The sequence below is a fragment of the Mustela nivalis genome, assembly GCF_964662115.1.
Source record: "Mustela nivalis genome assembly, chromosome: 4".
NCBI classification, from domain to species: domain Eukaryota; kingdom Metazoa; phylum Chordata; class Mammalia; order Carnivora; family Mustelidae; genus Mustela; species Mustela nivalis.
In genome coordinates this window covers 112,461,510-112,488,155 of record NC_139023.1, presented here as the reverse complement: position 1 = coordinate 112,488,155, position 26,646 = coordinate 112,461,510, and the positions used below count along the sequence as shown (strand labels likewise).

The 26,646-nt window shown below is 35.2% G+C and overlaps 1 protein-coding gene across 4 annotated transcripts in view; it reads left to right on the top strand.

Moving 5' to 3' along the window:
- Nucleotides 1–26,646, top strand: part of GRID2 (glutamate ionotropic receptor delta type subunit 2) — a 1,513,029-nt gene that overhangs the window by 1,149,044 nt on the left and 337,339 nt on the right. For all 4 annotated transcript variants that reach the window (XM_082728077.1, XM_082728076.1, XM_082728074.1 and 1 more), the window contains one exon: nt 5,427–5,624. In XM_082728077.1, the coding sequence (XP_082584203.1) occupies nt 5,427–5,624 (198 nt within the window). The remainder of the gene's footprint in view (nt 1–5,426; nt 5,625–26,646) is intronic.

The window sequence follows — 26,646 nt, the reverse complement described above, 5'->3', positions numbered from 1 at the left end:
TCTACCCTCCTCCCCAACCCGCCATCACTGTAATACAAGACTCAAAGCCACCTGTACATACTTTGGAAATATATGTTAAATAGGCACAGGCTATAATCTCCTGTCATTCATCTGCATTGTTGCAAAGGACCCCTAGACCTTGCTTCTGCCACAAGTTATTCTATATGTTGTTCTCAAAATTACTTTCTGATCAGGCTGTTTTCCTTCCACAAATTTCCAGCTCCTTTCCAAATAAAAGGCAAAAACTTCATATGGCTTCAATGCCCTCCATTATGTGGTCTCACTTAACATACTTTTTCTTTATTTTTGTTTATATTGCAATATTACTTCCATACAGAAAAAAGCTCAGACATTAATGAATGAAAAATTAAGTAACAACCAGGCAACCACTGTACAGATCAAAAAATAGAAGGCTATCATTATGACAGAAGCCAACTTTCCTTGTGCATCTTTCTGATGATATCCTCCCCAGCGTCTCGGAGCTAATCACCCAGAGGTGATCACTTCCCTCATTTTCTTTATGGTATCTCCACCTGCATGTAAATCCTTAAATACACAATTAACTTTACCTGTTTATGAATGTTAAAAAATGGAATCCGACTGTTTTCTTCAAGTATTGTTTTTTTTTTTTCCACCCAACATTATTCTTTTAAAAGTCCATTTGTGCTACTCTGTATAGCTCTAGGTTCTTAAATTTTAAGCTGTTTAGTATTACATTGGATTACATTATATTGGTTCCATATACCACATTGGATTAATGTGGTTACATTGGATCCATATACATTGGATCCATATTGGATCCATATACCACAGGAGATTTATCTTTTCCACATTGATGGACATTTGGATTTTTATTATTCCCAGATTTGGGCTATTATGTACAGTGTTGTTATAAACATTCTCGGGTATACATTTTGATGCCCAGGATTCTCGTAAGTGTTCATACCCAAGGAGTAAAATGGTTGGAACATTGCTGTACATATCTTCATCCTAGATAAATATGTAACACTCAAAAACAGGCAAAACTAATTTGCCTGTAAATATCCATTCTTTGCTGGATATGTCAGGACATTTTCTAAAGTATTGAACCAATTTAAACATCCAGCAATAGTAAATGACAACTCCCATTTCTTCATATCCTTAGCAATATTTGAGATTATCAGACTATTTCTCTTTCTGCTTCTCATCTCTTTACTTTTGCTTTGAGATTTTCTAGTTGTTTATTCCTTTGCACTACGGGTATTAATTCTGAAGTATTACAAGTCACTAATTCTCTCTTCCTCTGTTTCTAATCTTCTGATTAACTCAGTTATTAAATTCTTAACTTCGGACATTCTCTTTACTGATTCTTAAATTTCTGTTTAGTTCTTTTCAGATTGTGCAATGACATTTCATGTGCTTTCCAATTTCCTGTCAATTTGTCCCTTGTCAATTTGTTCTAGTATGGTAACACAATTTTTATAATATGGATCTGAAAATTTCAGTATCAGAGTTCTTGAAAGATCTATTTCTTTTGTATATTATTTCCACATTTGTATATGTGAAATAGAATTTCCTTTTACATGGTATCTTTGACTTCTGTTTTGAACATTGTTTAAACAATTGCTTAAAGGAATAATGTAAGACCTAAAATGCAGATATTTTCTCCAGAGAGTACTACAGATTTATTTATTTATTTATTTTCTGGCATGCATCAGAAATCTCTTCCAGTTTCATACCACTTTAAATTGCATTAAAATTTGAGACAGATTATTAAGACCTAGGTTTTAATCCAAGGGTTGAAAAATTTGAGGTCCAAAGAGATGGAGTTGAAGTAAAATGATTTATGATGACTTTCTATTCTGTAACCTTCTGTGTGATCTTGAATTGAAATTTTTCTTATCTGTTAAAATAGTCCATAGCCAGTAACTCCCAAAATGAAGGTTTCCTTTTCTTTTCTTTTTTTTTTTTTAATACTTTCTGTTGTGTTTCTCTGGTGTCTTGTGTTTAATAGTTGCAGTGTATGTTGCTTTTGTTTTATGTTATATTTTTTGAGTATGTGGCTTTTTCCAAACTGTGATTATTTTGGAAGTGGTGGCCATGACTTTCTACAGTATCGAGTATAGTGGGTACTACACTCACTACACTGAGTGTAGTAACTTGATGCTGTAGATGCTCAATTCATGTTAAATAGGTAAGTCAAAGAATGAATAAATTTTGGAAATAGGTATATAGATAAAAATGATTCAACCACGTTCAGTATTGCCATAGGGAAGAGAAACTATTTTTTCTACTATAGGTCCTAGACCTTCAATCTAATTTCTATTGCTATGTTTACCTGTCCAATATATTGGCTGATTGTCCTCATAAAGCATAACTGGTCTGAGGTAGGATGTACGAATAGTGATCCTAATCTGTTAAAGAGCTTAAAAACAAAGTCTAAAAACATCTATTCAGAAGAGAAGTGATAGGATGTAATAAAAGTTTATTTGGGTCATAAAATTTGAAGACCATGTTCATTAATAATTCATCAGTCATCTGTAAAAGAACCATTAGGATAGCCATTTTTACTCTAGACCTTTAATCAATTCCAGCTGATTTTTCTGGAACCAGACTTTGGCAACAAAACTTTGAAAGGATCCATTTGCCTGGGTATTTACTTGTAATATTGAAATTAAAAATAATTTTGAAAGGAAAATTTAGCATATTAAGGAAATATAATTTAGCATATTGAACAACTGTTTTAATGAGACAAGAGTAAAAATTAAAAAACAATATTTCATATCAAAGCATATATTGGGATAATATTTTGCCAGATAGATCTTTTAGTTTTGCAATACATTTAATTAGTATTCTTAATTGTTTTAGTATCATCCTGAAGAGTGGTATTCAGCTTTCTGTTTATTAAATTGCTGTTTAACTTTAAAGATTTATTAGATTTTGAAGACCACGAATAAATAGAGAATGTATATGGTCCAAAACTACTGGTAAAGGAATCAATCAAATAAGATCTCTTTTGAATCATCTTTACTTTGGTTTGTCAATAAGTAAATGTTTAAAATGTAGACTAATTCTAACTCTAAAATTACAGAATTTTATTCTTATTGGCATGCTTCTGAATATGATCTTCTTTTTGGAGTTTATTTAATTCATTCTGATTCTAATGACCTCATGGCCTACTTCAGAGTATTTGTACATTGCATTGCATAGTCGTTGGCTAGGTCTGTGTTTTGTCTGTATAACTGAATGTTTGGTAACAAATTCTGACAATTATCTGAAAGATTACTATATATTTTAAAATACATAAATATTTAGAATCATTAAGATGTTCTATATTTTACACATAATATTAAAGGATTGATTGAATTTTTACTTTTCTCTCATTTGACATCATTTGGATTAAACAAATCAGTATTACTTGAAATTTTTATCCATTCCCAAAACCTCTCTTCTACTGATCTAATAGTGTTCATTAGCATCAAATAATGTTGTAATGGAAAAACAATCAGGAGCTTGACAACAAAAAAAATCTGAAATTACTTTTTTTCTTATATTCTAGAATCCTAGAAAGTTACGGTCTGGTATGGCATTTCACATCTCAAGGGAATAGACTTCTTCTTATTTTTCCACTCTGTGTGCTTTAAAACAGTTACCAGAGCCCCAGAAATTATGTGCTCATTCCAGTTGGAAAAAAAGAGGAAAGATGAAAGAACAATTGCACAAAACACCTGCTTACATTCCATTGGTCAGAATTAGTCACATGGTCTCACCTTGCCTAAAAGGAGACTATAGATTGTCTTTTTTCTCAGGTGCTAATATAAAAAGATAGATAGATAGATAGAGATATACATATGCATATACGTATATATAATTAGTGCAGAAGAGAACAACTACCTGGGAACAAATAGCAGTCACCTCCTTTATTTATTGATTTATTTTACTCTGAGGTAAGATATAAACAGTAGACCAAGACCACATTTTTAAAAAAAGAAAGTGTCACTAGTTTAGAAAACCAAAATTTAAAAAATATTACAAATACCACAAAATCAACATAGTTGTAGATAAGCCTCAAACTTAGAACTGATTTTCTGGGTGTCCAAAGTGAAAAGGGATACCAAGATAATTAGTTATCTTATTTTAATTATTTAGAAGTGGGCACAAACCCTATTGACTCTGAAAAATTCAAAAATTCATCTCATGGTATTTTTAGGGGAAAACTGAATGTTATGGTGGGCAATATTTTTATAATAGATGAAATGATTTTATAAGACACTTACTTTGGATCTTTGACTAAAAGCCAAAGTAAAGTGTTATTTTACATCTCAATGAAGATTCATCTGTGAGTCTCTAAAGAAAAATGATCCAAGGATAAAAATGATCCAAGGATAAAATCATATATACATATATATGTATGCATACATATATATGTATATATAGATTTTAACCTGCCTGGAGGGCTATATGTCTATCTAGCCCATATGTATGCATATAATTATGTGTGTATATATGTATATGTATACATTTGGGCTAGATAGACATAGAGCCCTCGAGGCAGGTTAAAATCTGCCTGTATATATATGGTTATCTGTAAATATTACTGTTTTATATGTATATATATATGGTTATCTGTAAATATTACTGCTCTGAGGGGTTTCAGAACAAATTTAAGAAATTTAGGAGTAGATTATCTAATTTCCTATAGTCTGCCAGCATGTTTCAAACCAATTGAGCTTCCTTAATACCAGGAAAAAGTGAAAGGAGCCTATTTGTTAATTGTAAGAGGACAAAAACTCAAAATGGTAAAAGATGTAGAAACAGAAACCAATTTGCTAAATTTAATAAATTACACAGTTTGCCAAAAACTTAAGTGGATTTTTATAGCAGTGATAGACAAGCTGTTTTTTCAATGAAATGTGTGGTTATATCTACATTTCAAAATTATTTATCAAATAATTCCAAGTAAATGTTATGTTATACATTTTCATTAAACTATATGTTCTTAGAATTTTTTGGTTTTTTTCAGAGAGTTTATGTAGAGTTTATCTGTTAAAATATTATTTTACATATTTTTGACATATATAGATAACAAATGCTTCAAGATACAAAAAATTTATGGTTTCTTAAATTTAATTTTATTATTGCTGAATTGTAGATTGGTCCTAGAGTGACAAGAATAATGAATTCATGGCCCCTGAAGTTTTATAGTCACTTTCATCTAATTTTTGTTATAGTAGTAATTAAATGAGAAATGAAAAGAAATTAAGTGATTAAACATTATTCAATACTATGACGCATTAATAACATATAAGTTATATTTTTAAGTTAATTCTTTCAAAGTTCAAAAGCAATTTTTAGGTTGTGTATAAGCAAAACTCTTTGAAGAATTAATTTTTGGTTTCAGGGAGCACTGTAGATTGACATCAAGGATTTCTCTTATTTCCATGTAGGAAGAACCTTTTGTAATGGTCTCTGAAAATGTCTTGGGTAAGCCGAAGAAATACCAAGGCTTCTCCATTGATGTTTTGGATGCCTTATCTAACTACCTGGGTTTTAACTATGAAATTTATGTTGCACCGGATCACAAGTATGGAAGCCCACAAGAAGATGGGACATGGAATGGCTTGGTAGGAGAACTAGTCTTTAAGGTAAGCATTTACTTATCTATCTACCTATCTAACCATCACCAATGACTGAACTGTAACTTCTAGAAGCTTATTTCATATAAAATAAGTGCAAAGCAGAGGTTTAAGTGGTAATGTTGAGTGCAAAAGCTGCAGCCAGTACTATTTTATGAACTCTGTGTAGAGAAAAACTGATGAGAAAAATAAAGCTACATTTTAAAATATTTTATATAACAGAAGAGTATCTATAAAAGGCTTTACTTTTGCCAAATTTATACTCGAAATATTTTGTCAGTATATGATACACACCGAAGTCACAATGTAATTCATATCATTGTTTTCTTTTAAAAATGCAGTGTTATTTGCAAAAAAAAACCCCAAAAACAAAAACAAAAAAACCCAAAACCAATTAGGGGCTAATCATTTAGTTTCAGGATCTAAGTAAGGTAGATCTATCCTTACTACTATATTTCTCCTTGTTCTTTGACTTTTCAAAGAGTGCTTAAACTTCTTTATTTGTTTATCTCTATTTCTGTCAGATTTTGAATTTTTTTGAATCTGCTATTAGGTGCTCACACACTTATAATTATTATGTTTTTGATGAATTTTTGAATAGTTCGGTTTAGGTTTATAATTCACTATTTGATTTATGTATGTCCCATTTTTCTCTCTGTTATTTCTTCTTTTGTTTCTCTTTTGGTTAATTGAATATTTTTCATATTTGACTTTATTTTCTCTTTTGACTTTTTACTGTATTTCTTTGTACTTCTCTTTGTGTGGTTAGTATAGAGATTACAATATGTGTTTTTATCATATTCTATCTAGTGTAATATCATACCACTTCACATTTTTGAAAAGGTATAAATTTGTAACAATATAATTTCATTTATACCACCCTATCCTTTATGCTATTGTTGTCATAATAATTATTTCAGAACTCCAGAGTAAAATGTAATAGTTTTTTAACTTAAACTTTCAGTTCTCTTTTATAAATATAGAGAGAAAAAACGTTTCTGGTATTTAACCATTTATCCACTGTTTCTAAGGTTTTTCAGTTAATTCTACATTTCTGTTCACTCACCTGACATCATTTACTTCAGAAGAACTTCCTTTGGAATGTCTTGAAGTGTAGTCCTATAAGTGTATTTCACCCCCCCCCCTTTTTTTTTAACTTTAAAATGTCTGTATTGCCCTGTTTTGAATTTTATTTTTAGTATGCATAAAACTCTGAGTTAACAGTTTTTCTCAATGTTAAACATTTTAAAGGTGTCTTTCCGTAGTCTTTTTGCCATATATTTCTTCTGGTGAGAAGTCAGATATCATTTGTACTTTTGTTCCTTTTTTTAGTGTGGGCTGGCTTTTGTACAATTTTTTTTTCATTTTTGATGTTTTGATGTGTAACTATGATCTGCCTACATGTGGTTTTCCTTGTATTTATACTCCTAGGGATTCACTGGGTTTCCGAAATAAGTTTCATATAATCTAGTAAATGTTGGCAATTTTTCTATAGTTATTTTTTCTATGCTTTTCCCTTCCTCCTCTCTCTTTAAAGCTTGGAGAATATTCATGTTAAACCTCCTAATATTGTCTCTAAGTTACTGAGGTGTTATTTAATTTCTTGAAATATTTTTACTCTCTGACTTTTACTTTAAATTATTTGTCTTGATCTGCTTTCAAACTTACTGATTCTTTCTTCTGCAGTCTCCAATTTTCTGCTAAGTTCATGTTGTAAACTTTTTTTATTTTAGGTAGCTTATTTTCCAGTCCTAGAATGTCAGTTTTTTAAAAAGTGATTTCCATTTCTCTTCTGAGATTCCATATCTTTTTATGATCATCTTTTCTTGTAAATCCTTCACCATACTGATAACAGGTGTTTCAGAGTCCTTATCTGCTACATTTTCAACATCTTTGCCATCTCCAGATAGACTTATGTTCACTACTTTTTCTATTAACCGTAGATCACATTTTTCTAATTCTTCTCATTTTCTATTTTGTCACATTTGATTGAATACTGACCATTGTGGTTGATACATTATGAACACTTGAGATTATGTCTCTGAGATTGCATACTCTGAAGAGGACTGATTTTTGTTTTAGTAGCTAGTTATTATAGGTTTCCCCTGAACTTGTGGATCTTCGGTTTTACATGTTGTTAAGCCAGGTCTTTTTTATTTTCTTTAGTTTTGGGGGAAAATCAATTGGTTTTAGCAATCCTTATGTTCTTAAGCATAGCCTTCTGGAGTTTCTATGAAAAGCCTGTGGTTTTCATCAAACCCTTGTGACTTAGAGAGACTCAAAATTTTATCTCTATCTTCCCTGTCATAAGCAGTAATTATAATCTTTGTTCAGCTCTTTCAGTCTTCTGGTTGTTGCTTTCTGCTGATTTTTTAAAAAGTTATCCTCATGCATGTGCAGTTTAGGAGTCAACCAAGGACTTGAGGGAAGCTTATTCACAAATTTTTGGCTCATTCTTCCATGACTCCCTCCTGTCTGTGATTTGCTTTTAATTTCTGGCCACCCTGACTGCCTCAGGCTCCCATCTCCTGACACTTAAATCTTATAAGACACTGTCTTTATGTTTGAGCTCCAGTACCTCTTGTCATCTAAACTGAGGTGGGTCTTCAATAAATAAACCGTGTAAAAGTAGATCTCACCTAATGCAATTACCATTTTTCAAGAGTCAGATACCCTTCAGTTTCTTCCTTCCTTTGGTTTTATCACCAGTCTTTTTAATTTATGTTTTTAAATTTGATACAGAATTTATAATTGTTATTCTTTATTGAGTTAATTCAGTAAAAACTACCTTATCATTGCCAGAACCGGAATTATTTCTGAAATACTTAAACATATTCAGACAGCTAAAAGGTCTGAATAAGTTGTTTTTAAGACATGGGGAAGAGGAAAAAATAAAATGTTTTGACGGTAGTTGTAAGAAAAATAATAATGCGATTTTTATATCCTTTAAAATCTTCCTGAGTTTGTTTTATTTATTAAATCAATTACACATGGAATCTTATTTGAAAAACATTAATATAAATATTTTCAGTAGGAAAGAGAGAATGATCAATTCTCATTTCTCTTATTAAAACTATGATAATTTATCTTATATTCCTCTTTTAAAAACCCACAAACCTTTTGTATTCTGCCTTTCTATCTCTGAGAGGTCCTACCTGATCTGAACCCAGATAAGCAACAATGTTAAAACAAAGGATAAAGAAATGCACAGGCATTATTAAAAAGCAATATAAAGATTGCTTTGTAGAGAATGGATAAAATTCTTAATGAGCTCTTTTGCTAACAAACTTCATTTGCTATGCAAGTTGATGTTAAAAAAGCATGAGAATTAGTCTAATATTGTTGCTGTTTTTAGACTTGTGGGCTTATTCCAGTTAGTTACATTCTTAAGACTTGCTTTCTCATCTTTGAAGTGAGGAATATAAGGATGTTGATGTAAAGATTACTTAAAAGTATAACTTTAAACACTTTAAGAATTTATTATATAACAACCACACATAAGCAATAGTATGCTAGTATTCATTAACATTTAATTTAATTGTTTTCATTTTCATGTAAGGGCATGCCATGACTGTATGATAACTTAAAATTCGGTGCAGTCCTTTTAGAAAGCAAAAAATTGGGCTTAAAGAAAGCAACTGCCATATGATTTTTAGCCAGAAAAGTTGTAACTCTGTTTATTGCAACTAGATTTTTATTTTATTCACAGAGATATTTGGCCATTCTGACCAAGCTCTGAGAAATATTTAAATATTTCTCAGATGGAGAAGAATAAGCCTACTAAAAGTTTGTTGGAGAAGGCAAAGATAGGAAAAAAACTGAGAAAATGTGGTGTTATGAAAGCCAAGGGAAGACATTTTAAGGAGGAAAGAAGAGTCAGCATTATAGAAAGACTGTCAAGATGTTGAGGGTTCATAACAGTTTGCTTAACTTTATTATGTTACTAATAGAAATGTAAGCTCTAATTTTCAAAAATTAAAAATATGAATTCAATTATACAAATGATAATCAGTAAAATATCATAAAGTGATTTAGATTATTCAAGATTCATCATATTGAAATTTTCTTCAGGGTTATTTACCCCTGTAAAGCAAAATAACACTGATGAAATTACATAATAATGTTATAACAGAGCTCCACAAAAATGAGTATATTACTGTTATAAATTTTCTGCTAGTGTAGACATTTTTCATGAATCTAAGTATATTTCAAATAACAGTAAACACAGTTGACCCTTAAAGAACATAGGTTGAACTGTATGGGTTCACTTAATTGTCTATCTTCCTAAGAGAAAACCAAAATTAAAAGAATGTTTCTTGGAGTCTGTCATGATGACTATGGACAGGCTATCACATTAAAAAAAAGAATCAAAGAAGAAACATGGAAAGTTTCTGAGGTATCTGATTTTTCCAGAGGTGGCACTCATGTTTCAGAGTTGGGTTGATCTCATGTTAAAGGGACTTTCCATTAAAACCAGAAGTCAGGTGTTCAGTACATAACATAACTTTTAGAGAGGAACGTACAATCAGAGAGAGCACATAATCCCATAAATATATATTTGAAGTATATTTTAAAAACAAAAATGTTCCTTACATTGATGGCTGGTATCAAAAAGTGAAGATATAACATACATTGGTGAGGATGTGGAAAAAAAGAAACACTTGTATGCTGTTGGTGGGAATGTAGATTGGAGCAGCTGCTGTGGAAAACAGTATGGCAGTTCTTCGAAGAATAAAAATAGAAATATCATATGATTAATAATTCTATCACTGGGTACTTACCTAAAGAAAATGAAAACATTGAGTCAGCTGGGTGGTTCAGTCAGTTAAACGTCTGCCTTCAGCTCAGGTCATGATCTCAGAATCCTGGAATGGAGCCCTGTGTCAGGCTCCCTGCTCAGCAGGAAGTCTGCTTTTCCCTGTTCCTCTGTTTCTCCCCTTACTCATGCACTTTCTCTCTCTCTCTCTCAAATAAATAAATAAAATATTTTTTAAAGAGAAACTGAAAACATTAATTTAGAAAGATATATGCACCCCTATATTTATTGCAGCAATATTTACACTAGCCAAGACATGGAAACAACCTAAGCGTCCATCAGTAGATGTATGGATAAAGAAGATGTTGTATATATACACAATCTGATATTTTTCAGCCTTAAAAAAAAATGAGATATTACCATTTCTGATAACATGGATGGGCCTAGAGGATATTATGCTAAGTGAAATAAGTCAGAGAAAGACAAATACCAGGTGATTTCATTTATATGTAGAAACTAAAAAACAAAACAAATGAAGAAACAACAACAACAACAAAAACTAAGAATTTGGCAAAGTCTTCTCTATTTCTCATCCACCTTACTAGTTTTATAACTTTCTATAATTAATATGCTCTTAAAATATATGAGAACTCAGGCCTGGCCAAAAGATGTTTCAGCGTAAAATAGAAAATTGAGAGATATGTTCTGATCAGAAAAGGAGGAATTGCTAAGGTGAGTTAATGTGACTGATAAATTATTTTCTTCTGGCTTAAAAGTGAAGAACAAAATTACAAAAACTGGAGATAAAATAATATATGAAATAATAAATATATAAAGTTTAGGATAGAAATACAAAAAAAATTAGGAAAACAGCTGGGTGTTCTATCATTTAGGTTCATACCTTACCTGTACTGTACTAGAAGACGTTTTAAGGGGCAAACTGATAGAGGTAGCATGGCAGGAAATAAATTTCCATATTCTCAATTTCTGTAAATAATCTTTCCTAAAAATCATCTACCTGAAAACATGACCTTGGTGCTTCTTATTTCCCTTATCCTTTATATAATCACCCCTCTCCTACTTTATAAAATAAGGACATATCTTTCAAGCATACAAAATCTTTTTATGACATGTGGCTCTAGGTATAAATATTCTCTTATGCACCAAACTAAGACACAATAGAAACTCTGGTGACCCTACATCCCTTTATAAGCCAGATGCTTTTATCTTAAAAAAAAAAAAAAATTAAAAGCAATAGTAAGAGAGCGTAAAACTTAAGTAGTCAAATGCTAGATCATTAAAAAGAATTTTTTTTTAATGAAGAGTTCACAGTGATTTTCCATGTATATCAAGGAAGAATTTCAAGGAATTGAATGGCATTGATAAAAACAAAACAAAACAAAATACTCCTTCCATTTTCTTTTATTCATTCATTTGGACAAGGTTTCTATAAAATGAAAATATATAGCATAATGCTCACCCGAACCATACTTAATATTGACTCATGAGATATTCAAATTAATTTTTAAAAAAAGCTCTATCAATGTCATAAAGTTTCACTTTTATGCCCCATGAATCAATATATTGCATACAGATATGATGACTCAACTCAGAAGAAATGTTTTACACCTGAAATTTAGGTCATAGGTTATTTGAGCTTTTAAATTTAATTTGCATACGTATTTTTGTTGCAAAAAATATAGTTTGGTTATCCAGAAAAGACTTTTAGGCATGCATTTATTTATATTTGGATAAAACTTTTGTGAAGGTAGAATGGAATATAGAGTTCAAAAATTCTTAAAAATGATGTAAATGTTTCTCCTATTAGAGAAAAGTGATGGTTTAAATTGCTATGATAGTTGAAAACATTTGTAGGAAGCACTGGACAATTTCATTTTAAATTTTTAATATTTATAACAGAACACACTTAAGTCAGTGTCTGAAATTGCAAAGAGAAGAGATTGAATACAGGGATTGATCAAAAAGACATTAGAAGGAATGGGAAAACAAAACAGAAGAATAATCAAGGTATCAGGAGTCACTCATGGTCCAGTCGACTGTATCTCCCAATGAAGATACACAGGGCTTAACCGGGGCCAGCACGAAGATGGTGCCTCTGCCTCAGATGCCAGAGTCAGGGATCATCTCCTGCCACTGCTGCTTCAGCCACTGAAATAACCATTTAAAACAGAAGGCTCTGCTCTTTCTTCTTTTTGACATCCTCAGCGGCTTCACTCTGGTGGAAATTAAGAAGAGTCCAGATGGCAGAGGAGCCTGGAAAAAGTAGTGTACAGATTTCCATCCCTGTAAGGCTCACAGTACATAGCAGAGTAAAAACGGAAGGGGTGGGGTTGAGAGAAACAGAGATATGACCAATTCTGTCTAGAAACTGCACACTTTGCAGTTGTCTAAACAAATGTAAATGTAATATGTCAATTATAAACATGGAGAGGTATTTAGTTTGAAAATTCCTTTGGAGGTTATATGAAGAAAAAAGTTTGATATTTCTTCACCCTAACTAATATCAAGTGTTAGATTATATGGCAGGAGTTTCACCCCCAAGGAAAATAGATAGAACAATGGAATAAAGCCAGAACTCAGGAAACAGAACAGAAGGAATAGCAAGTAGAGTAAATTATAGATCTGTAAAATTGGGATGAAATATTTATACTTAGAATGCAACTAATTACAGTAAGTTGCAAAGTTAAAATAGCCCTATTTAGAATCTTGTTTCCCATTTCTAAATTTCTGGACCAATACTGGGATTTTTTTTGTCCCTTTTCCACCTTTCATAGTTTCACAAGCATAAAGAAATTTTCAGAGGTAGATATAATATTGAAATTGATAATAAGAGTAGACACTATTTAGTGATTACAGTGCAAATAATGTCATTTCCTGGGAAGAAAGTGCCCCCAAGACTGAACAGAAGAAATAATCTGCACTGCGCTATAGAGGTTTCCTCATTTTAAATGGTTGATGTGAAGTTTTGCAGTTCTTTAGTCTTAAAAGGTAAATATATTTCTATCACAGTTATTTTAATTCATCAATGCATTCAAAACATATATTTATGTGGGTTGCTTTATAAATATTTTTAAACATATACCAATTAAAAGTATTAATGCCTTAGTCAAGGTACAATGGAGGAATGCAAGTGTGAATAAGATAAAAGCATCTATAATAAACATGTTTCACTGGTGGTCTCTATATTCTATGTAGTAAGTTAGGCACTAGAGACATAAAGATACATAGAACATGGTTCTTGCCCTTACGGCCCTCTTAGCCTAATGGGAAACAGAGACATTAAACATAACTACAATGCAGTGCAGTTAAGCTAAACGTTAGAGGCATGCACGCAATGCTATGGAAGCCATGACAATAAAGTAGAGGTAAACTTTCTAAAGGAAGAGTTGTGTATACTCATGACAGGATAATAAGTTGTATCATCCAGGTGAAAAAGCATGGGATATCTACTGACAGACAAAGGAGCAAAAGCAAAGACAGAAAGGTGAGAAATAGCACAGAGAGCAAGCCAAGATTAAGGAGGCCTTTATAGCACTCAAAACAAGGATAAGATGAGTTGGATGTTTGTGGAATATTCACAGATAGAGAGGACTCTAAACCTCACCAAAATGGCCCAAAAAGAGACATATATTTAGGAGCCCCTAAGCCTATGAGTGGTAGCTGACAGCATGAAAATGCATGAGATTACAAAGAAGAAATCATACAGTAAGATTACTAAACTGATTTTAGGATGAAACCCTGAAAAAGACCACCACTTAAGAACTGAAGGAAAAAGAAGAGTTAATGAAGAAAATAATAATAATAATAATAATTCTGAGAAGCATGACCAAACCACAGGAGAAGGTCAGTTAGGCTAAGCGAGCTTAAAAAGAAATAATAAGCTATGACTAGCAATGTCAAAAATTTCTAAGCCTTAAGGACTGTCAAATGTCTACTATCTTGGCTCTTTGGAAGTCATTGATGGCCTAAGCTGTATCTCTTTTAATAGCAGGAGTGGAGGAAGAAGCCAGATTGCCAAAGAAGATGGAAAAATTTGGAAGTGAAAAAGTGGAAGCAACATGTGTATATAACACTCTTCTAGAATGTTTGGGTGGGGATAAAAAGAAAGAGATAATAGTTCGAAAGTCACTTGTTTAGGTGGGGGGTTTGCTGGTTTGTTTTTGGAGTAAAAGAAACCTGAATATAATTATAAACTGAGATAGAAAAATAAAGAATGAGAATTTAATATAAGAAAAGGAAGTTAATATGTGAAAGATCCCACAGAAAATAGAATAAAAGCTTAGACTGAGAATTGCTTTTAATGGAATAAAGATGTTTCTTTGATACTGAAAAACACATTTTAAGAATGTGTCTGGTAGTACTTAAACTTACAGACAAGAGGTTGGGAGCTTGAGAAAGATCATATCTCATCACTTCAAATGTCTTGATAACAATAGGAGATGAAGTCTGTTGACAGTAATGGGGACAGGTATTATGAAATTATCTACAAGAAAGTGGGAAGCTTTGAAATAGGGAAGTGATGGTGACTGCTAAATCAAAATAGATTAAAGGATGGATCAATGTTGCTGAGGATTGAGCACATTTTTATGTAAGACTAACACTTTTCATTGCTGCTAAGACTAGCAGTGATGTGTGTCTAAACAATAGTGTGACTTCCTTTAGCCAGGATTAAATGCCCAAGTGTAAGAGCAATGTGGCTAAACAAGCATGACTTTCTTTAATGCAGAGAAGATTAAAACATCCATATCAAGGTTGAGAGATGGTGGATAAACTTGGCAAGGAGTGAGATGAAAGGAAAGCAAAATATTCAAGGAAGCATGGTCATGACTAGGGAGAAAGACCGGGATGAAATTTTGGAAAAATTAATCAGAATGTCAAGATGAGGTTGAAAACCAGATAAAGTATAACTGAAAATATAAAAGAGTTAGTAGAATGGATATAGGTAACCAGAGAATGAAATCTAGTAGTTCTAGGGATAAAATGCAGAGCTGGCCTTGTAGATAATGGCAGAATATTAGAGGAGACAAAAGGAATTGCAGTTTAAAATGGCCAAAATGGGGGGTGGAGTCAAGATGGCGGAGAAGTAGCAGGCTGAGACTACTTCAGCTAGCCGGAGATCAGCTAGATAGCTTATCTAAAGATTGCAAACACCTGAAAATCCATCGGCAGATCGAAGAAAGGAAGAACAGCAATTCTGGAAACAGAAAAACAACCACTTACTGAAAGGTAGGACCGGCGGAGAAGTGAATCCAAAGAGACGGGAAGATAGACCCCGGGGGGAGGGGCCGGCTCCCAGCAAGCGGCGGAGCAACCGCGCACAAAATCAGGACTTTTAAAAGTCTGTTCGGCTGAGGGACATCGCTCCAGAGGCTACCTGAGGCGAAGCCCACGCGGGGTCAGCGTGGCCTCAGGTCCCGCAGGGTCACAGAAGGATCGGGGGTGTCTGAGTGTCGCAGAGCTTGCGGGTATTGGAATGGGAAAGCCGGCTACAGAAACAGAGCCGACAGTAAGCTCGCAGCTCGGTGTTACCTTGAATGGGTCGCAGGCTCGGTGAGTTCGGAGCGCGGCTGGAGGTCAGGCAGACGGGAGTAACTGGGCGCTGTTCTCTGAGGGCGCACTGAGGAGTGGGGCCCTGGGCTCTCAGCTCCTCCGAGCCGGAGACCAGGAGGCCAACATTTGTATTCCCGTCCTCGGAACTCTATGGAAAGCGCTCAGGGAACAAAAGCTCCAGAAAGCAAACCCAAGCAGATTACTCACCCCGGCCCCGGGTAAGGGCGGTGCAATTCCGCCTGGGGCAAAGACACTTGAGAATCACTACAACAGGCCCCTCCCCCAGAAGATCAACAAGAAATCCAGCCGAGGCCAAGTTCACCTACCAAGGAGTGCGGTCTCAATACCAAGGAGAGCAGCAGAATTCCAGAGGAGGAGAAAGCCAAGCACGGAACTCATGGCTTTTTCCCTGTGATTTTATTTAGTCTTGCAGTTAATTTAATTTTTTTCTTTTTCATTTTTTGTTTTTTTTTTTTCTCGCCTTCGGGTAAAATTTTTTTTTTTAACTTTTACCTTTTTCTTTTTAACGTTTTTTAACTAGTTTATCTAATATATATATTTTTTCTTTTTTATATTTTTCTAATGTGTTTTCTTTTTTTTAATTCTTTTCTTTTTTTTTTCTTTTTTCTTTTTTCTTTCTTTCTTCCTTTTTGAACCTCTTTTTATCCCCTTTCTCCCCCCTCACGATTTGGGATCTCTTCTAATTTGGTTAAAGCATATTTTCCTGGGGTTGTTGCCACTTTTTGGTATTTTACTTGCTCCTTCATATACTCTTATCTGGACAAAATGACAAGGCAGAAAAATTCAACACAAAGAAAAGAACAAGAGGCAGTACCGAAGGCTAGGAACCTAATCAATACAGACATTGGTAATATGTCAGATCTAGAGTTCAGAATGACAATTCTCAAGGTTCTAGCCGGGCTCGAAAAAGGCATGGAAGATATTAGAGAAACCCTCTCGAGAGATATAAAAGCCCTTTCTGGAGAAATAAAAGAACTAAAATCTAACCAATTTGAAATCAAAAAAGCTATTAATGAGGTGCAATCAAAAATGGAGGCTCTCACTGCTAGGATAAATGAGGCAGAAGAAAGAATTAGTGATATAGAAGACCAAATGACAGAGAATAAAGAAGCTGAGCAAAAGAGGGACAAACAGCTACTGGACCACGAGGGGAGAATTCGAGAAATAAGTGACACCATAAGACGAAACAACATTAGAATAATTGGGATTCCAGAAGAAGAAGAAAGAGAGAAGGGAGCAGAAGGTATACTGGAGAGAATTATTGGGGAGAATTTCCCCAACATGGCAAAGGGAATGAACATCAAAATTCAGGAGGTTCAGAGAACGCCCCTCAAAATCAATAAGAATAGGCCCACACCCCGTCACCTAATAGTAAAATTTACAAGTCTCAGTGACAAAGAGAAAATCCTGAAAGCAGCCAGGGAAAAGAAGTCTGTAACATACAATGGTAAAAATATTAGATTGGAAGCTGACTTATCCACAGAGACCTGGCAGGCCAGAAAGAGCTGGCATGATATTTTCAGAGCACTAAACGAGAAAAACATGCAGCCAAGAATACTATATCCAGCTAGGCTATCATTGAAAATAGAAGGAGAGATTAAAAGCTTCCAGGACAAACAAAAACTGAAAGAATTTGCAAACACCAAACCAGCTCTACAGAAAATATTGAAAGGGGTCCTCTAAGCAAAGAGAAAGCCTACAAGTGGTAGATCAGAAAGGAACAGAGACCATATATAGTAACAGTCACCTTACAGGCAATACAATGGCCCTAAATTCATATCTCTCAATAGTTACCCTGAATGTTAATGGGCTAAATGCCCCTCTCAAAAGACACAGGGTATCAGAATGGATAAAAAAACAAAACCCATCTATATGTTGCCTCCAAGAAACTCATTTTAAGCCCGAAGACACCTCCAGATTTAAAGTGAGGGGGTGGAAAAGAATTTACCATGCTAATGGACATCAGAAGAAAGCAGGAGTGGCAATCCTTATATCAGATCAATTAGATTTTAAGCCAAAGACTATAATAAAAGATGAGGAAGGACACTATATCATACTCAAAGGGTCTGTCCAACAAGAAGATTTAACAATTTTAAATATCTATGCCCCCAACGTGGGAGCAGCCAACTATATAAACCAATTAATAACAAAATCAAAGAAACACATCAACAATAATACAATAATAGTAGGGGACGTTAACACTCCCCTCACAGAAATGGACAGATCATCCAAGCAAAAGATCAACAAGGAAATAAAGGCCTTAAACGACACACTGGACCAGATGGACATCACAGATATATTCAGAACATTTCATCCCAAAGCAACAGAATACACATTCTTCTCTAGTGCACATGGAACATTCTCCAGAATAGATCACATCCTCGGTCCTAAATCAGGACTCAACTGGTATCAAAAGATTGGGATCATTCCCTGCATATTTTCAGACCACAATGCTCTAAAGCTAGAACTCAACCACAAAAGGAAGTTTGAAAAGAACCCAAATACATGGAGATTAAACAGCATCCTTCTAAAGAACGAATGGGTCAACCGGGAAATTAAAGAAGAATTGAAAAAAATCATGGAAACAAATGATAATGAAAATACAACGGTTCAAAAATCTGTGGGACACAACAAAGGCAGTCCTGAGAGGAAAATAGATAGCGGTACAAGCCTTTCTCAAGAAACAAGAAAGGTCTCAGGTACACAACCTTACCCTACACCTAAAGGAGCTGGAGAAAGAACAAGAAAGAAACCCTAAGCCCAGCAGGAGAAGAGAAATCATAAAGATCAGAGCAGAAATCAATGAAATAGAAACTAAAAAAACAATAGAACAAATCAACGAAACTAGGAGCTGGTTCTTTGAAAGAATTAATAAAACTGATAAATCCCTGGCCTGACTTATCAAAAAGAAAAGAGAAAGGACCCAAATAAATAAAATCATGAATGAAAGAGGAGAGATCACAACTAACACCAAAGAAATACAAACTATTATAAGAACATACTATGAGCAACTCTACGCCAATCAATTTGACAATCTGGAAGAAATGGATGCATTCCTAGAAACATATAAACTACCACAACTGAACCAGGAAGAAATAGAAAGCCTGAACAGACCCATAACCAGTAAGGAGATTGAAACAGTCATTAAAAATCTCCAAACAAACAATAGCACAGGGCCAGACGGCTTCCCGGGGGAATTCTACCAAACATTTAAAGAAGAACTAATTCCTATTCTCCTGAAACTGTTCCAAAAAATAGAAATGGAAGGAAAACTTCCAAACTCATTTTATTAGGCCAGCATCACCTTGATCCCAAAACCAGACAAGGATCCCATCAAAAAAGAGAGCTATAGACCAATATCCTTGATGAACACAGATGCGAAAATACTCAACAAAATACTAGCTAATAGGATTCAACAGTACATTAAAAGGATTATTCACCACGACCAAGTGGGATTTATTCCAGGGCTGCAAGGTTGGTTCAACATCTGCAAATCAGTCAATGTGATACAACACATCAATAAAAGAAAGAACAAGAACCATATGATACTCTCAATAGATGCTGAAAAAGCATTTGACAAAGTACATCATCCCTTCCTGATCAAAACTCTTCAAAGTGTAGGGATAGAGGGCACATACCTCAATATCATCAAAGCCATCCATGAAAAACCCACTGCAAATATCATTCTCAATGGAGAAAAACTGAAAGCTTTTCTGCTAAGGTCAGGAACACAGCAGGGATGTCCATTATCACCACTGCTATTCAACATAGTACTAGAGGTCCTAGCCTCAGCAATCAGACAACAAAAGGAAATTAAAGGCATCCAAATCGGCAAAGAAGAAGTCAAATTATCACTCTTCGCAGATGATATGATACTATATGTGGAAAACCCAAAAGACTCCACTCCAAAACTGCTAGAACTTATACAGGAATTCAGTAAAGTGTCAGGATATAGAATCAATGCACAGAAATCAGTTGCATTTCTCTATACCAACAGCAAGACAGAAGAAAGAGAAATTAAGGAGTCAATCCCATTTACAATTGCATCCAAAACCATAAGATACCTAGGAATAAACCTAACCAAAGAGGCACAGAATCTATACTCAGAAAACTATAAAGTACTCATGAAAGAAATTGAGGAAGACACAAAGAAATGGAAAAATGTTCCATGCTCATGGATTAGAAGAACAAATATTGTGAAAATGTCTATGCTACTTAAAGCAATCTATACTTTAATGCAATTCCTATCAAAGTTCCATCCATCTTTTTCAAAGAAATGGAACAAATAATTCTAAAATTTATATGGAACCAGAAAAGACCTCGAATAGCCAAAGGGATATTGGAAAAGAAAGCCAACATTGGTGGCATCACAATTCCGGACTTCAAGCTCTATTACAAAGCTGTCATCATCAAGACAGCATGGTACTGGCACAAAAACAGACCCATAGATCAATGGAACAGAATAGAGAGCCCAGAAATAGACCCTCAACTCTATGGTCAACTAATCTTCGACAAAGCAGGAAAGAATGTCCAATGGAAAAAAGACAGCCTCTTCAATAAATGGTGCTGGGAAAATTGGACAGTCACATGCAGGAAAAATGAAATTGGACCATTTCCTTACACCACACACAAAAATAGACTCAAAATGGGTGAAGGACCTCAATGTGCAAAAGGAATCCATCAAAATCCTTGAGGAGAAAACAGGCAGCAACCTCTTCAACCTCTGCCACAGCAACATCTTCCTAGGAACAATGCAAAAGGCAAGGGAAGCAAGGGAAAAAATGAACTATTGGGATTTCATCAAGATCAAAAGCTTTTGCACAGCAAAGGAAACAGTTAACAAAATCAAAAGACAACTGACAGAATGGGAGAAGATATTTGCAAACGACGTATCAGATAAAGGACTAGTGTCCAAAATCTATAAAGAACTTAGCAAACTCAACACCCAGAGAACAAATAATCCAATCAAGAAATGGGCAGAGGACATGAGCAGACATTTCTGCAAAGAAGACATCCAGATGGCCCACAGAAACATGAAAAAGTGCTCCATATCACTCGGCATCAGGGAAATACAAATCAAAACCACAATGAGATATCACCTCACACCAGTCAGAATGGCGAAAATCAACAAGTCAGGAAATGACAGATGCTGGCGAGGATGCGGAGAAAGGGGAACCCTCCTACACTGTTGGTGGGAATGCAAGCTGGTGCAGCCACTCTGGAAAACAGCATGGAGGTTCCTCAAAATGTTGAAAATAGAACTGCCCTATGACCCAGCAATTGCACTATTGGGTATTTACCCTAAAGATACAAACGTAGTGATCCAAAGGGGCACGTGCACCCGAATGTTTATAGCAGCAATGTCCACAATAGCCAAACTATGGAAAGAACCTGGATGTCCATCAACAGATGAATGGATCAAGAAGATGTGGTATGTATACACAATGGAATACTATGCAGCCATCAAAAGAAATGAAATCTTGCCATTTGCGACAACATGGATGGAACTAGAGGGTATCATGCTTAGCGAAATAAGTCAAGCAGAGAAAGACAACTATTATATGATCTCCCTGATATGATGACGTGGTGATGCAACGTGGGGGCTTAAGTGGGTAGGAGAAGAATCAATGAAACAAGATGGGATTGGGAGGGAGACAAACCATAAGTGACTCTTAATCTCACAAAACAAACTGAGGGTTGCTGGGGGGAGGGGGTTTGGGAGAAGGGGGTGGGATTATGGACATTGGGGAGGGTATGTGCTTTGGTGAGTGCTGTGAAGTGTGTAAACCTGGTGATTCACAGACCTGTACCCCTGGGGATGTTTATAAAAAATAAAAAAAAGAAAATAATTTAAAAAATAAAATGGCCAAAATGGGGCAAGAGGAAGGACAAAGGGATGGAGCACTGGGACTTTTAGAGCGGTGAAACTGTTTTATTTAATACTGTAGTTGTAGATCCATAACATCATTTGCCAAAACCCATAGAAAGAGTGCACCTCAGTGTAAACTATAGACTTCAACTAATAATGCATTGGTATTGGATAAATCAGTTGTAACAAATGTACCACACTAAAGCAAGATGCTGATAACAGAACAAAACAAAACAAAACAAACAAACAAACAAACAATAAAACCAAAAAACTGTGCTCAGGGAGAAGCATGCCAGAGAAAGGGAGTGATGTATTAGAACTTTATGCTCAATTTTCCAGTAGACCTAAAACTTCTTTAAAGAGTAAAGACTATTTTTAAGAAATGGCCCAAAATGATTGATGCACAGGACATCTACACAGATACTGAAATCTGTTAGGAAGTTGGTAGGTTTAGAGGTAAAGGGGAATAATGAGACAGGTCTCAAGGTTTAAGAGATTATGCTGAGTAAAATCAGTCAATCAGAGAGAGTCAATTATATGGTTTCACTTATTTGTGGAGCATAACAAATAGCATGGAGGACATGGGGAGTTAGAGAGGAGAAGGGAGTTGGGGGAAATTGGAAGGGGAGGTGAACCATGAAAGACTATGGACTCTAAAAAACAATCTGAAGGGTCTCAAGGTTTTCAATGCATGAGAAGAAAATATTGTGAAGTCTGTCTGGTGGAGGTGATAAGAAAAGTCTCCTTTAGAATGCATGCATATGCAATTGGCAAAACAAAACAAACTGGAAGTATGGCATGCATAGAGTCTCACCAATAAGAACAGAAATCAGGTTTCTTTTTTTTTTTAAAGATTTTATTTATTTATTTGACAGACAGAGATTACAAGTAGGCAGAGAGGCAGGCAGAGAGAGGAGGAAGCAGGCTCCCTGCTGAGCAGAGAGCCGGATGCAGGGCTCGATCCCAAGACCCTGGGATCATGACCTGGGCCAAAGGCAGAGGCTTTAACCCACTGAGCCACCCAGGCGCCCCAGAAATCAGGTTTCTTGAATATCTGATAAAACAGACAAATTTCATGGCCTCTAGTAAATCATGAAAGTGGACAAGTAATTTCACTTTCTGGAAATTCTCACTCAAAATAAGGCTAAATTTTTGCCCACGCCATCCTCAGGTTCTTGCTATTTTTCTATGCCTCCATTGTTCATCTCCATTCCCATTTTCTGTGATCTTGGATCACATGGATAATAGGTCATTGTTATGGAAGTTCATAGCATCTGGCCAGCTGGTTCACTTCAATACCATAGGAGCTAATGTCATCAGTGGAGCCTTCACGGATTCTCTAACGTCCTTAATTCATTAGATATTGATTCTTTATTTTGATCTCCATTGTTGCAATTACAGACATTGTCCATACTTTTCAAATTTTTATTCCTAGTTCAACTCTCCATTCTTGACACATCTTTAAATTTTCAGTATTAAAAGCTCATGGTTTGCTGCAAAGACTGAGAATCTACTGTTAGTCCCTACATTCCTTACTTTCCAGCCTCCAAATCCTTTCACTTACCCTCTGATCCTTAGTGGAAACACATGACCTTTGGATTGAAACAGACATTAGTTGTGGGTTCTGGCATCACATAGTTAGCCATGTGAGCCTCCGAGAGTTTTTAATCTCTTTCAGTTTCAGTGTCCATATCTGTGGAATTCAGTTGTTGTGTAGATTAACTGAGAAAATGAATTAAGAATGTGTCCCAGGAAAGGCAAATGGGCCTCATGTTATCTGCTGATTTAGATTGTAAGATCTTTCTAAGGTACTATGTTAAAAAAAACAATAATAATGAGTTCAACATATATTTTGAAAGTAGGCTGGCAAGATTTGCTAATAGATTAGATGAGGAGAGCAAAGAGGACCAGGATTTGCTGGTAGATTAAATCAAAAAGAGCAAAGAGAAAGAGCAAAGCCAAAGATACCTTCTCACTCAATCAAGCTTTATGTCTTATTTTCTTCAGGCCCCTGCAGCAGAAAAAGACTTCTTTTCTTCCCATGTTTCTCCATTTCTCGCGCCATTCACTACCTCACTTCCAGCCATCGTCCTTTCTCCCTTGGATTGTAGCCATAGAGTTCCCATAATTTGGCCATTTCCCATTCTGGACTGTCTTCAATATATTTTCATTTATTGGGGGGGAGTGGTTTGCTTGTTTGTTTTTATCAATGTCTCTCCTAAGATTTTTTTTGTCTTTTTAAGTATATTTTTAACATAGCAGCCAGAGTGATCCAGTTACTCTTCTGCTGAGAGCCATTTGATAACCTTCCCATCCCACTCAGTATAAAAACCATCCTTAAAATTATCTGTATCTTCTACTTTCCTCACCCCTCCATATGAACTCATTTATCTCTCTCTCCCTTATCATGTTACAAGCCCACAGACTTTCTTGCTCCTCCTCACACTTGCTGAAGTAGGCCTTTTGTACCTCGGTCCCATCTTCCTACAGTGCTCTTCCCTAGACATCTCTCTCTCTCCACCTCATTTTTTCCAATCTCTACTGACAAATTGAGAGAGGACTTCTACCGTCCCTCTATTTGAAACAACTCTTACCCTCTGCACTACCTAGTCCCTTATCCTGTTTCACTGTAATTTGTAACACCCATCACCATCTCTCTATGTACCTGTTCTATTTGTCTTCCCCTGATAAAATGTAAGCTTAATTGAGGCAAAGATTTTATACATTTGGTTTAACACTGAGACCTCACTATCTAGAAAATATCTGTACTTAAAAGAATGAAAAACAGTCCACGCCTGCTCTAAGACATTTCAGACATTCATTACGTAATAACACATCCTTAACTAAAATCTTTCAATGGCATCTAGTCGCTCTTTAATTCAATCAATCAACCCATCATATCCTGCTCAATTTAGCCTTATTTGAAAGAAGTTTCCATCTTTATTGAGAGACTTAACTTGGGCTTTTGCAACTATCATTTTAAGCTTTTAGTCCACGGATTATAGAGCTCCTTATATTCAGTCATTCCTACTTCACTATCATTGAATTGAGAATGGGACCCTTTACTGGCATAGAGAAAACTAAGGAAAGAAATATTTGGGTAGAGAGTGGGGAGTGTGGAATCAAAACCAATATTTTGGAAATGAGTAAAAATAGTAATAAACATTTTAAAATAGCCCTGTGCTATTCCAACACTTTATAGGTACTGATTCCTTCAATCGTCATAACAAGTCTGTGAAATCGATACAATTACTAATCCCATTACGTAGATAAGAAAACACATGGACAGAGAGTCTAAGCATCTTAATTGTTTGACTTCAGAGCCGATTCTCTTAACAACTGTTTGGAGTTGTCCAAACATAAAATAAAACAGGTAATTTGACATACAAGTCCAGAATTCAGGTAAGGAATCTGGGGTGGACAGATACATCTGAGTCTAATCAGCATGGAATGAAATTTAAATTGCTTCTCTACTTTCCTTTATTCTTATCTCTCTTACATTTTCAGTCTCTTTCACGTCTTTGCTCCTTCCTCACTGCTTGAAAGCAGGATCAAGAATTCTCTACCTTAAAAATAATCTTCCTGTATTTTCCAAGCTAAATTAATTAGGTATCTTTGATTACAAATGACAGCCCAGCTGCAGTAAAAAGAGCTGGAGGCACCTAGATTTTTCAGTCCATTAAGTGTCCAACTCTGGGTTTCAGCTAGGCCCTTATGATCTCAGGGTCATGAAATCGGCCCTCCCCACCTTTCAGGGTGACCGGCTTGAGATTCTCTCCCTCTGCTTTAGCCCCTCCGTGTACCCCTCCACCGGCTGACCCCCCCCATCCTCCACTGGTGTGTGCATGTGCTTTCTCTCTCTGTTTCTCTCAAAATAAATACATATATATATATATATTTTTTTTTTTTTTTATTTATTTTTTTTTAAGAAGGAAAGGAGGGAGGGAGAAAAAGCAGTTGAGTGGCCTACCACTATCCAGGAAGGAGATCCAGGCTCATTTCCTCAGGCCTTGCTCTCTCTCTCTCTCTCCATCTCTCAACACTGCTTTCCTTTGTGTTGTCTCAATTCTCAGGCAGGCTTTCTTTTGTTGTTAGCAAAGTGACTTTTTGGCAGGTCCAGACTTAGATTTCATTCTTTTATCTATCCCTGTATGAACACAGATTCTCTTTTACCAATGGTTCTAACAAAGAACCTCAGTTGTACAGACATGTCAGTGTTGAGCCGGAGGCTGGGAAAGGCAGTGCCCTTGGTGCCAGGCCTGAACCATGTGGCGACCTTGAGCACTGAGGCTCAATGTAGTACATGAAGTAAGCATCAAGGAAGGCTGAGTCCCCAGGAAAACTGAAATGCTGAAATCACAATAAGGGAAGAATGGATATCACCCAGACAAAACAAAAGATATCCTTCAGAGGTTTAAAATAATGGAATAAATTACATGGAAACTATCAGTATTTACATGTACATAAAAATATAAATCATCAATAAATCATAACTATAATAACCAAATTGAAAAACAAGTAACAGGCCAGAAAATATTTTCAAAAGTATGATGGATTGTTAGCATCACTGCTTCACTACTACGTGGAAGTCAGAAAATCTGTAGGAAAATGCTAAGACTGGGATGTCTGGTGGCTCAGTCCATTAAGTGTCTGCCTTCGACTCTGGTCATGATCCCAGTGTCTTGGGATCAAGTCCTGCATCAGGCTCCTTGCTTATGCTTCTTCTGCCTTCTTCTCCCTCTTCCTTCTGCTCCCCCTGCTTGTGCTCACTCTCTCTCTCTCTGTCTCTGAATAATAAAGAAATAAAATCTTTA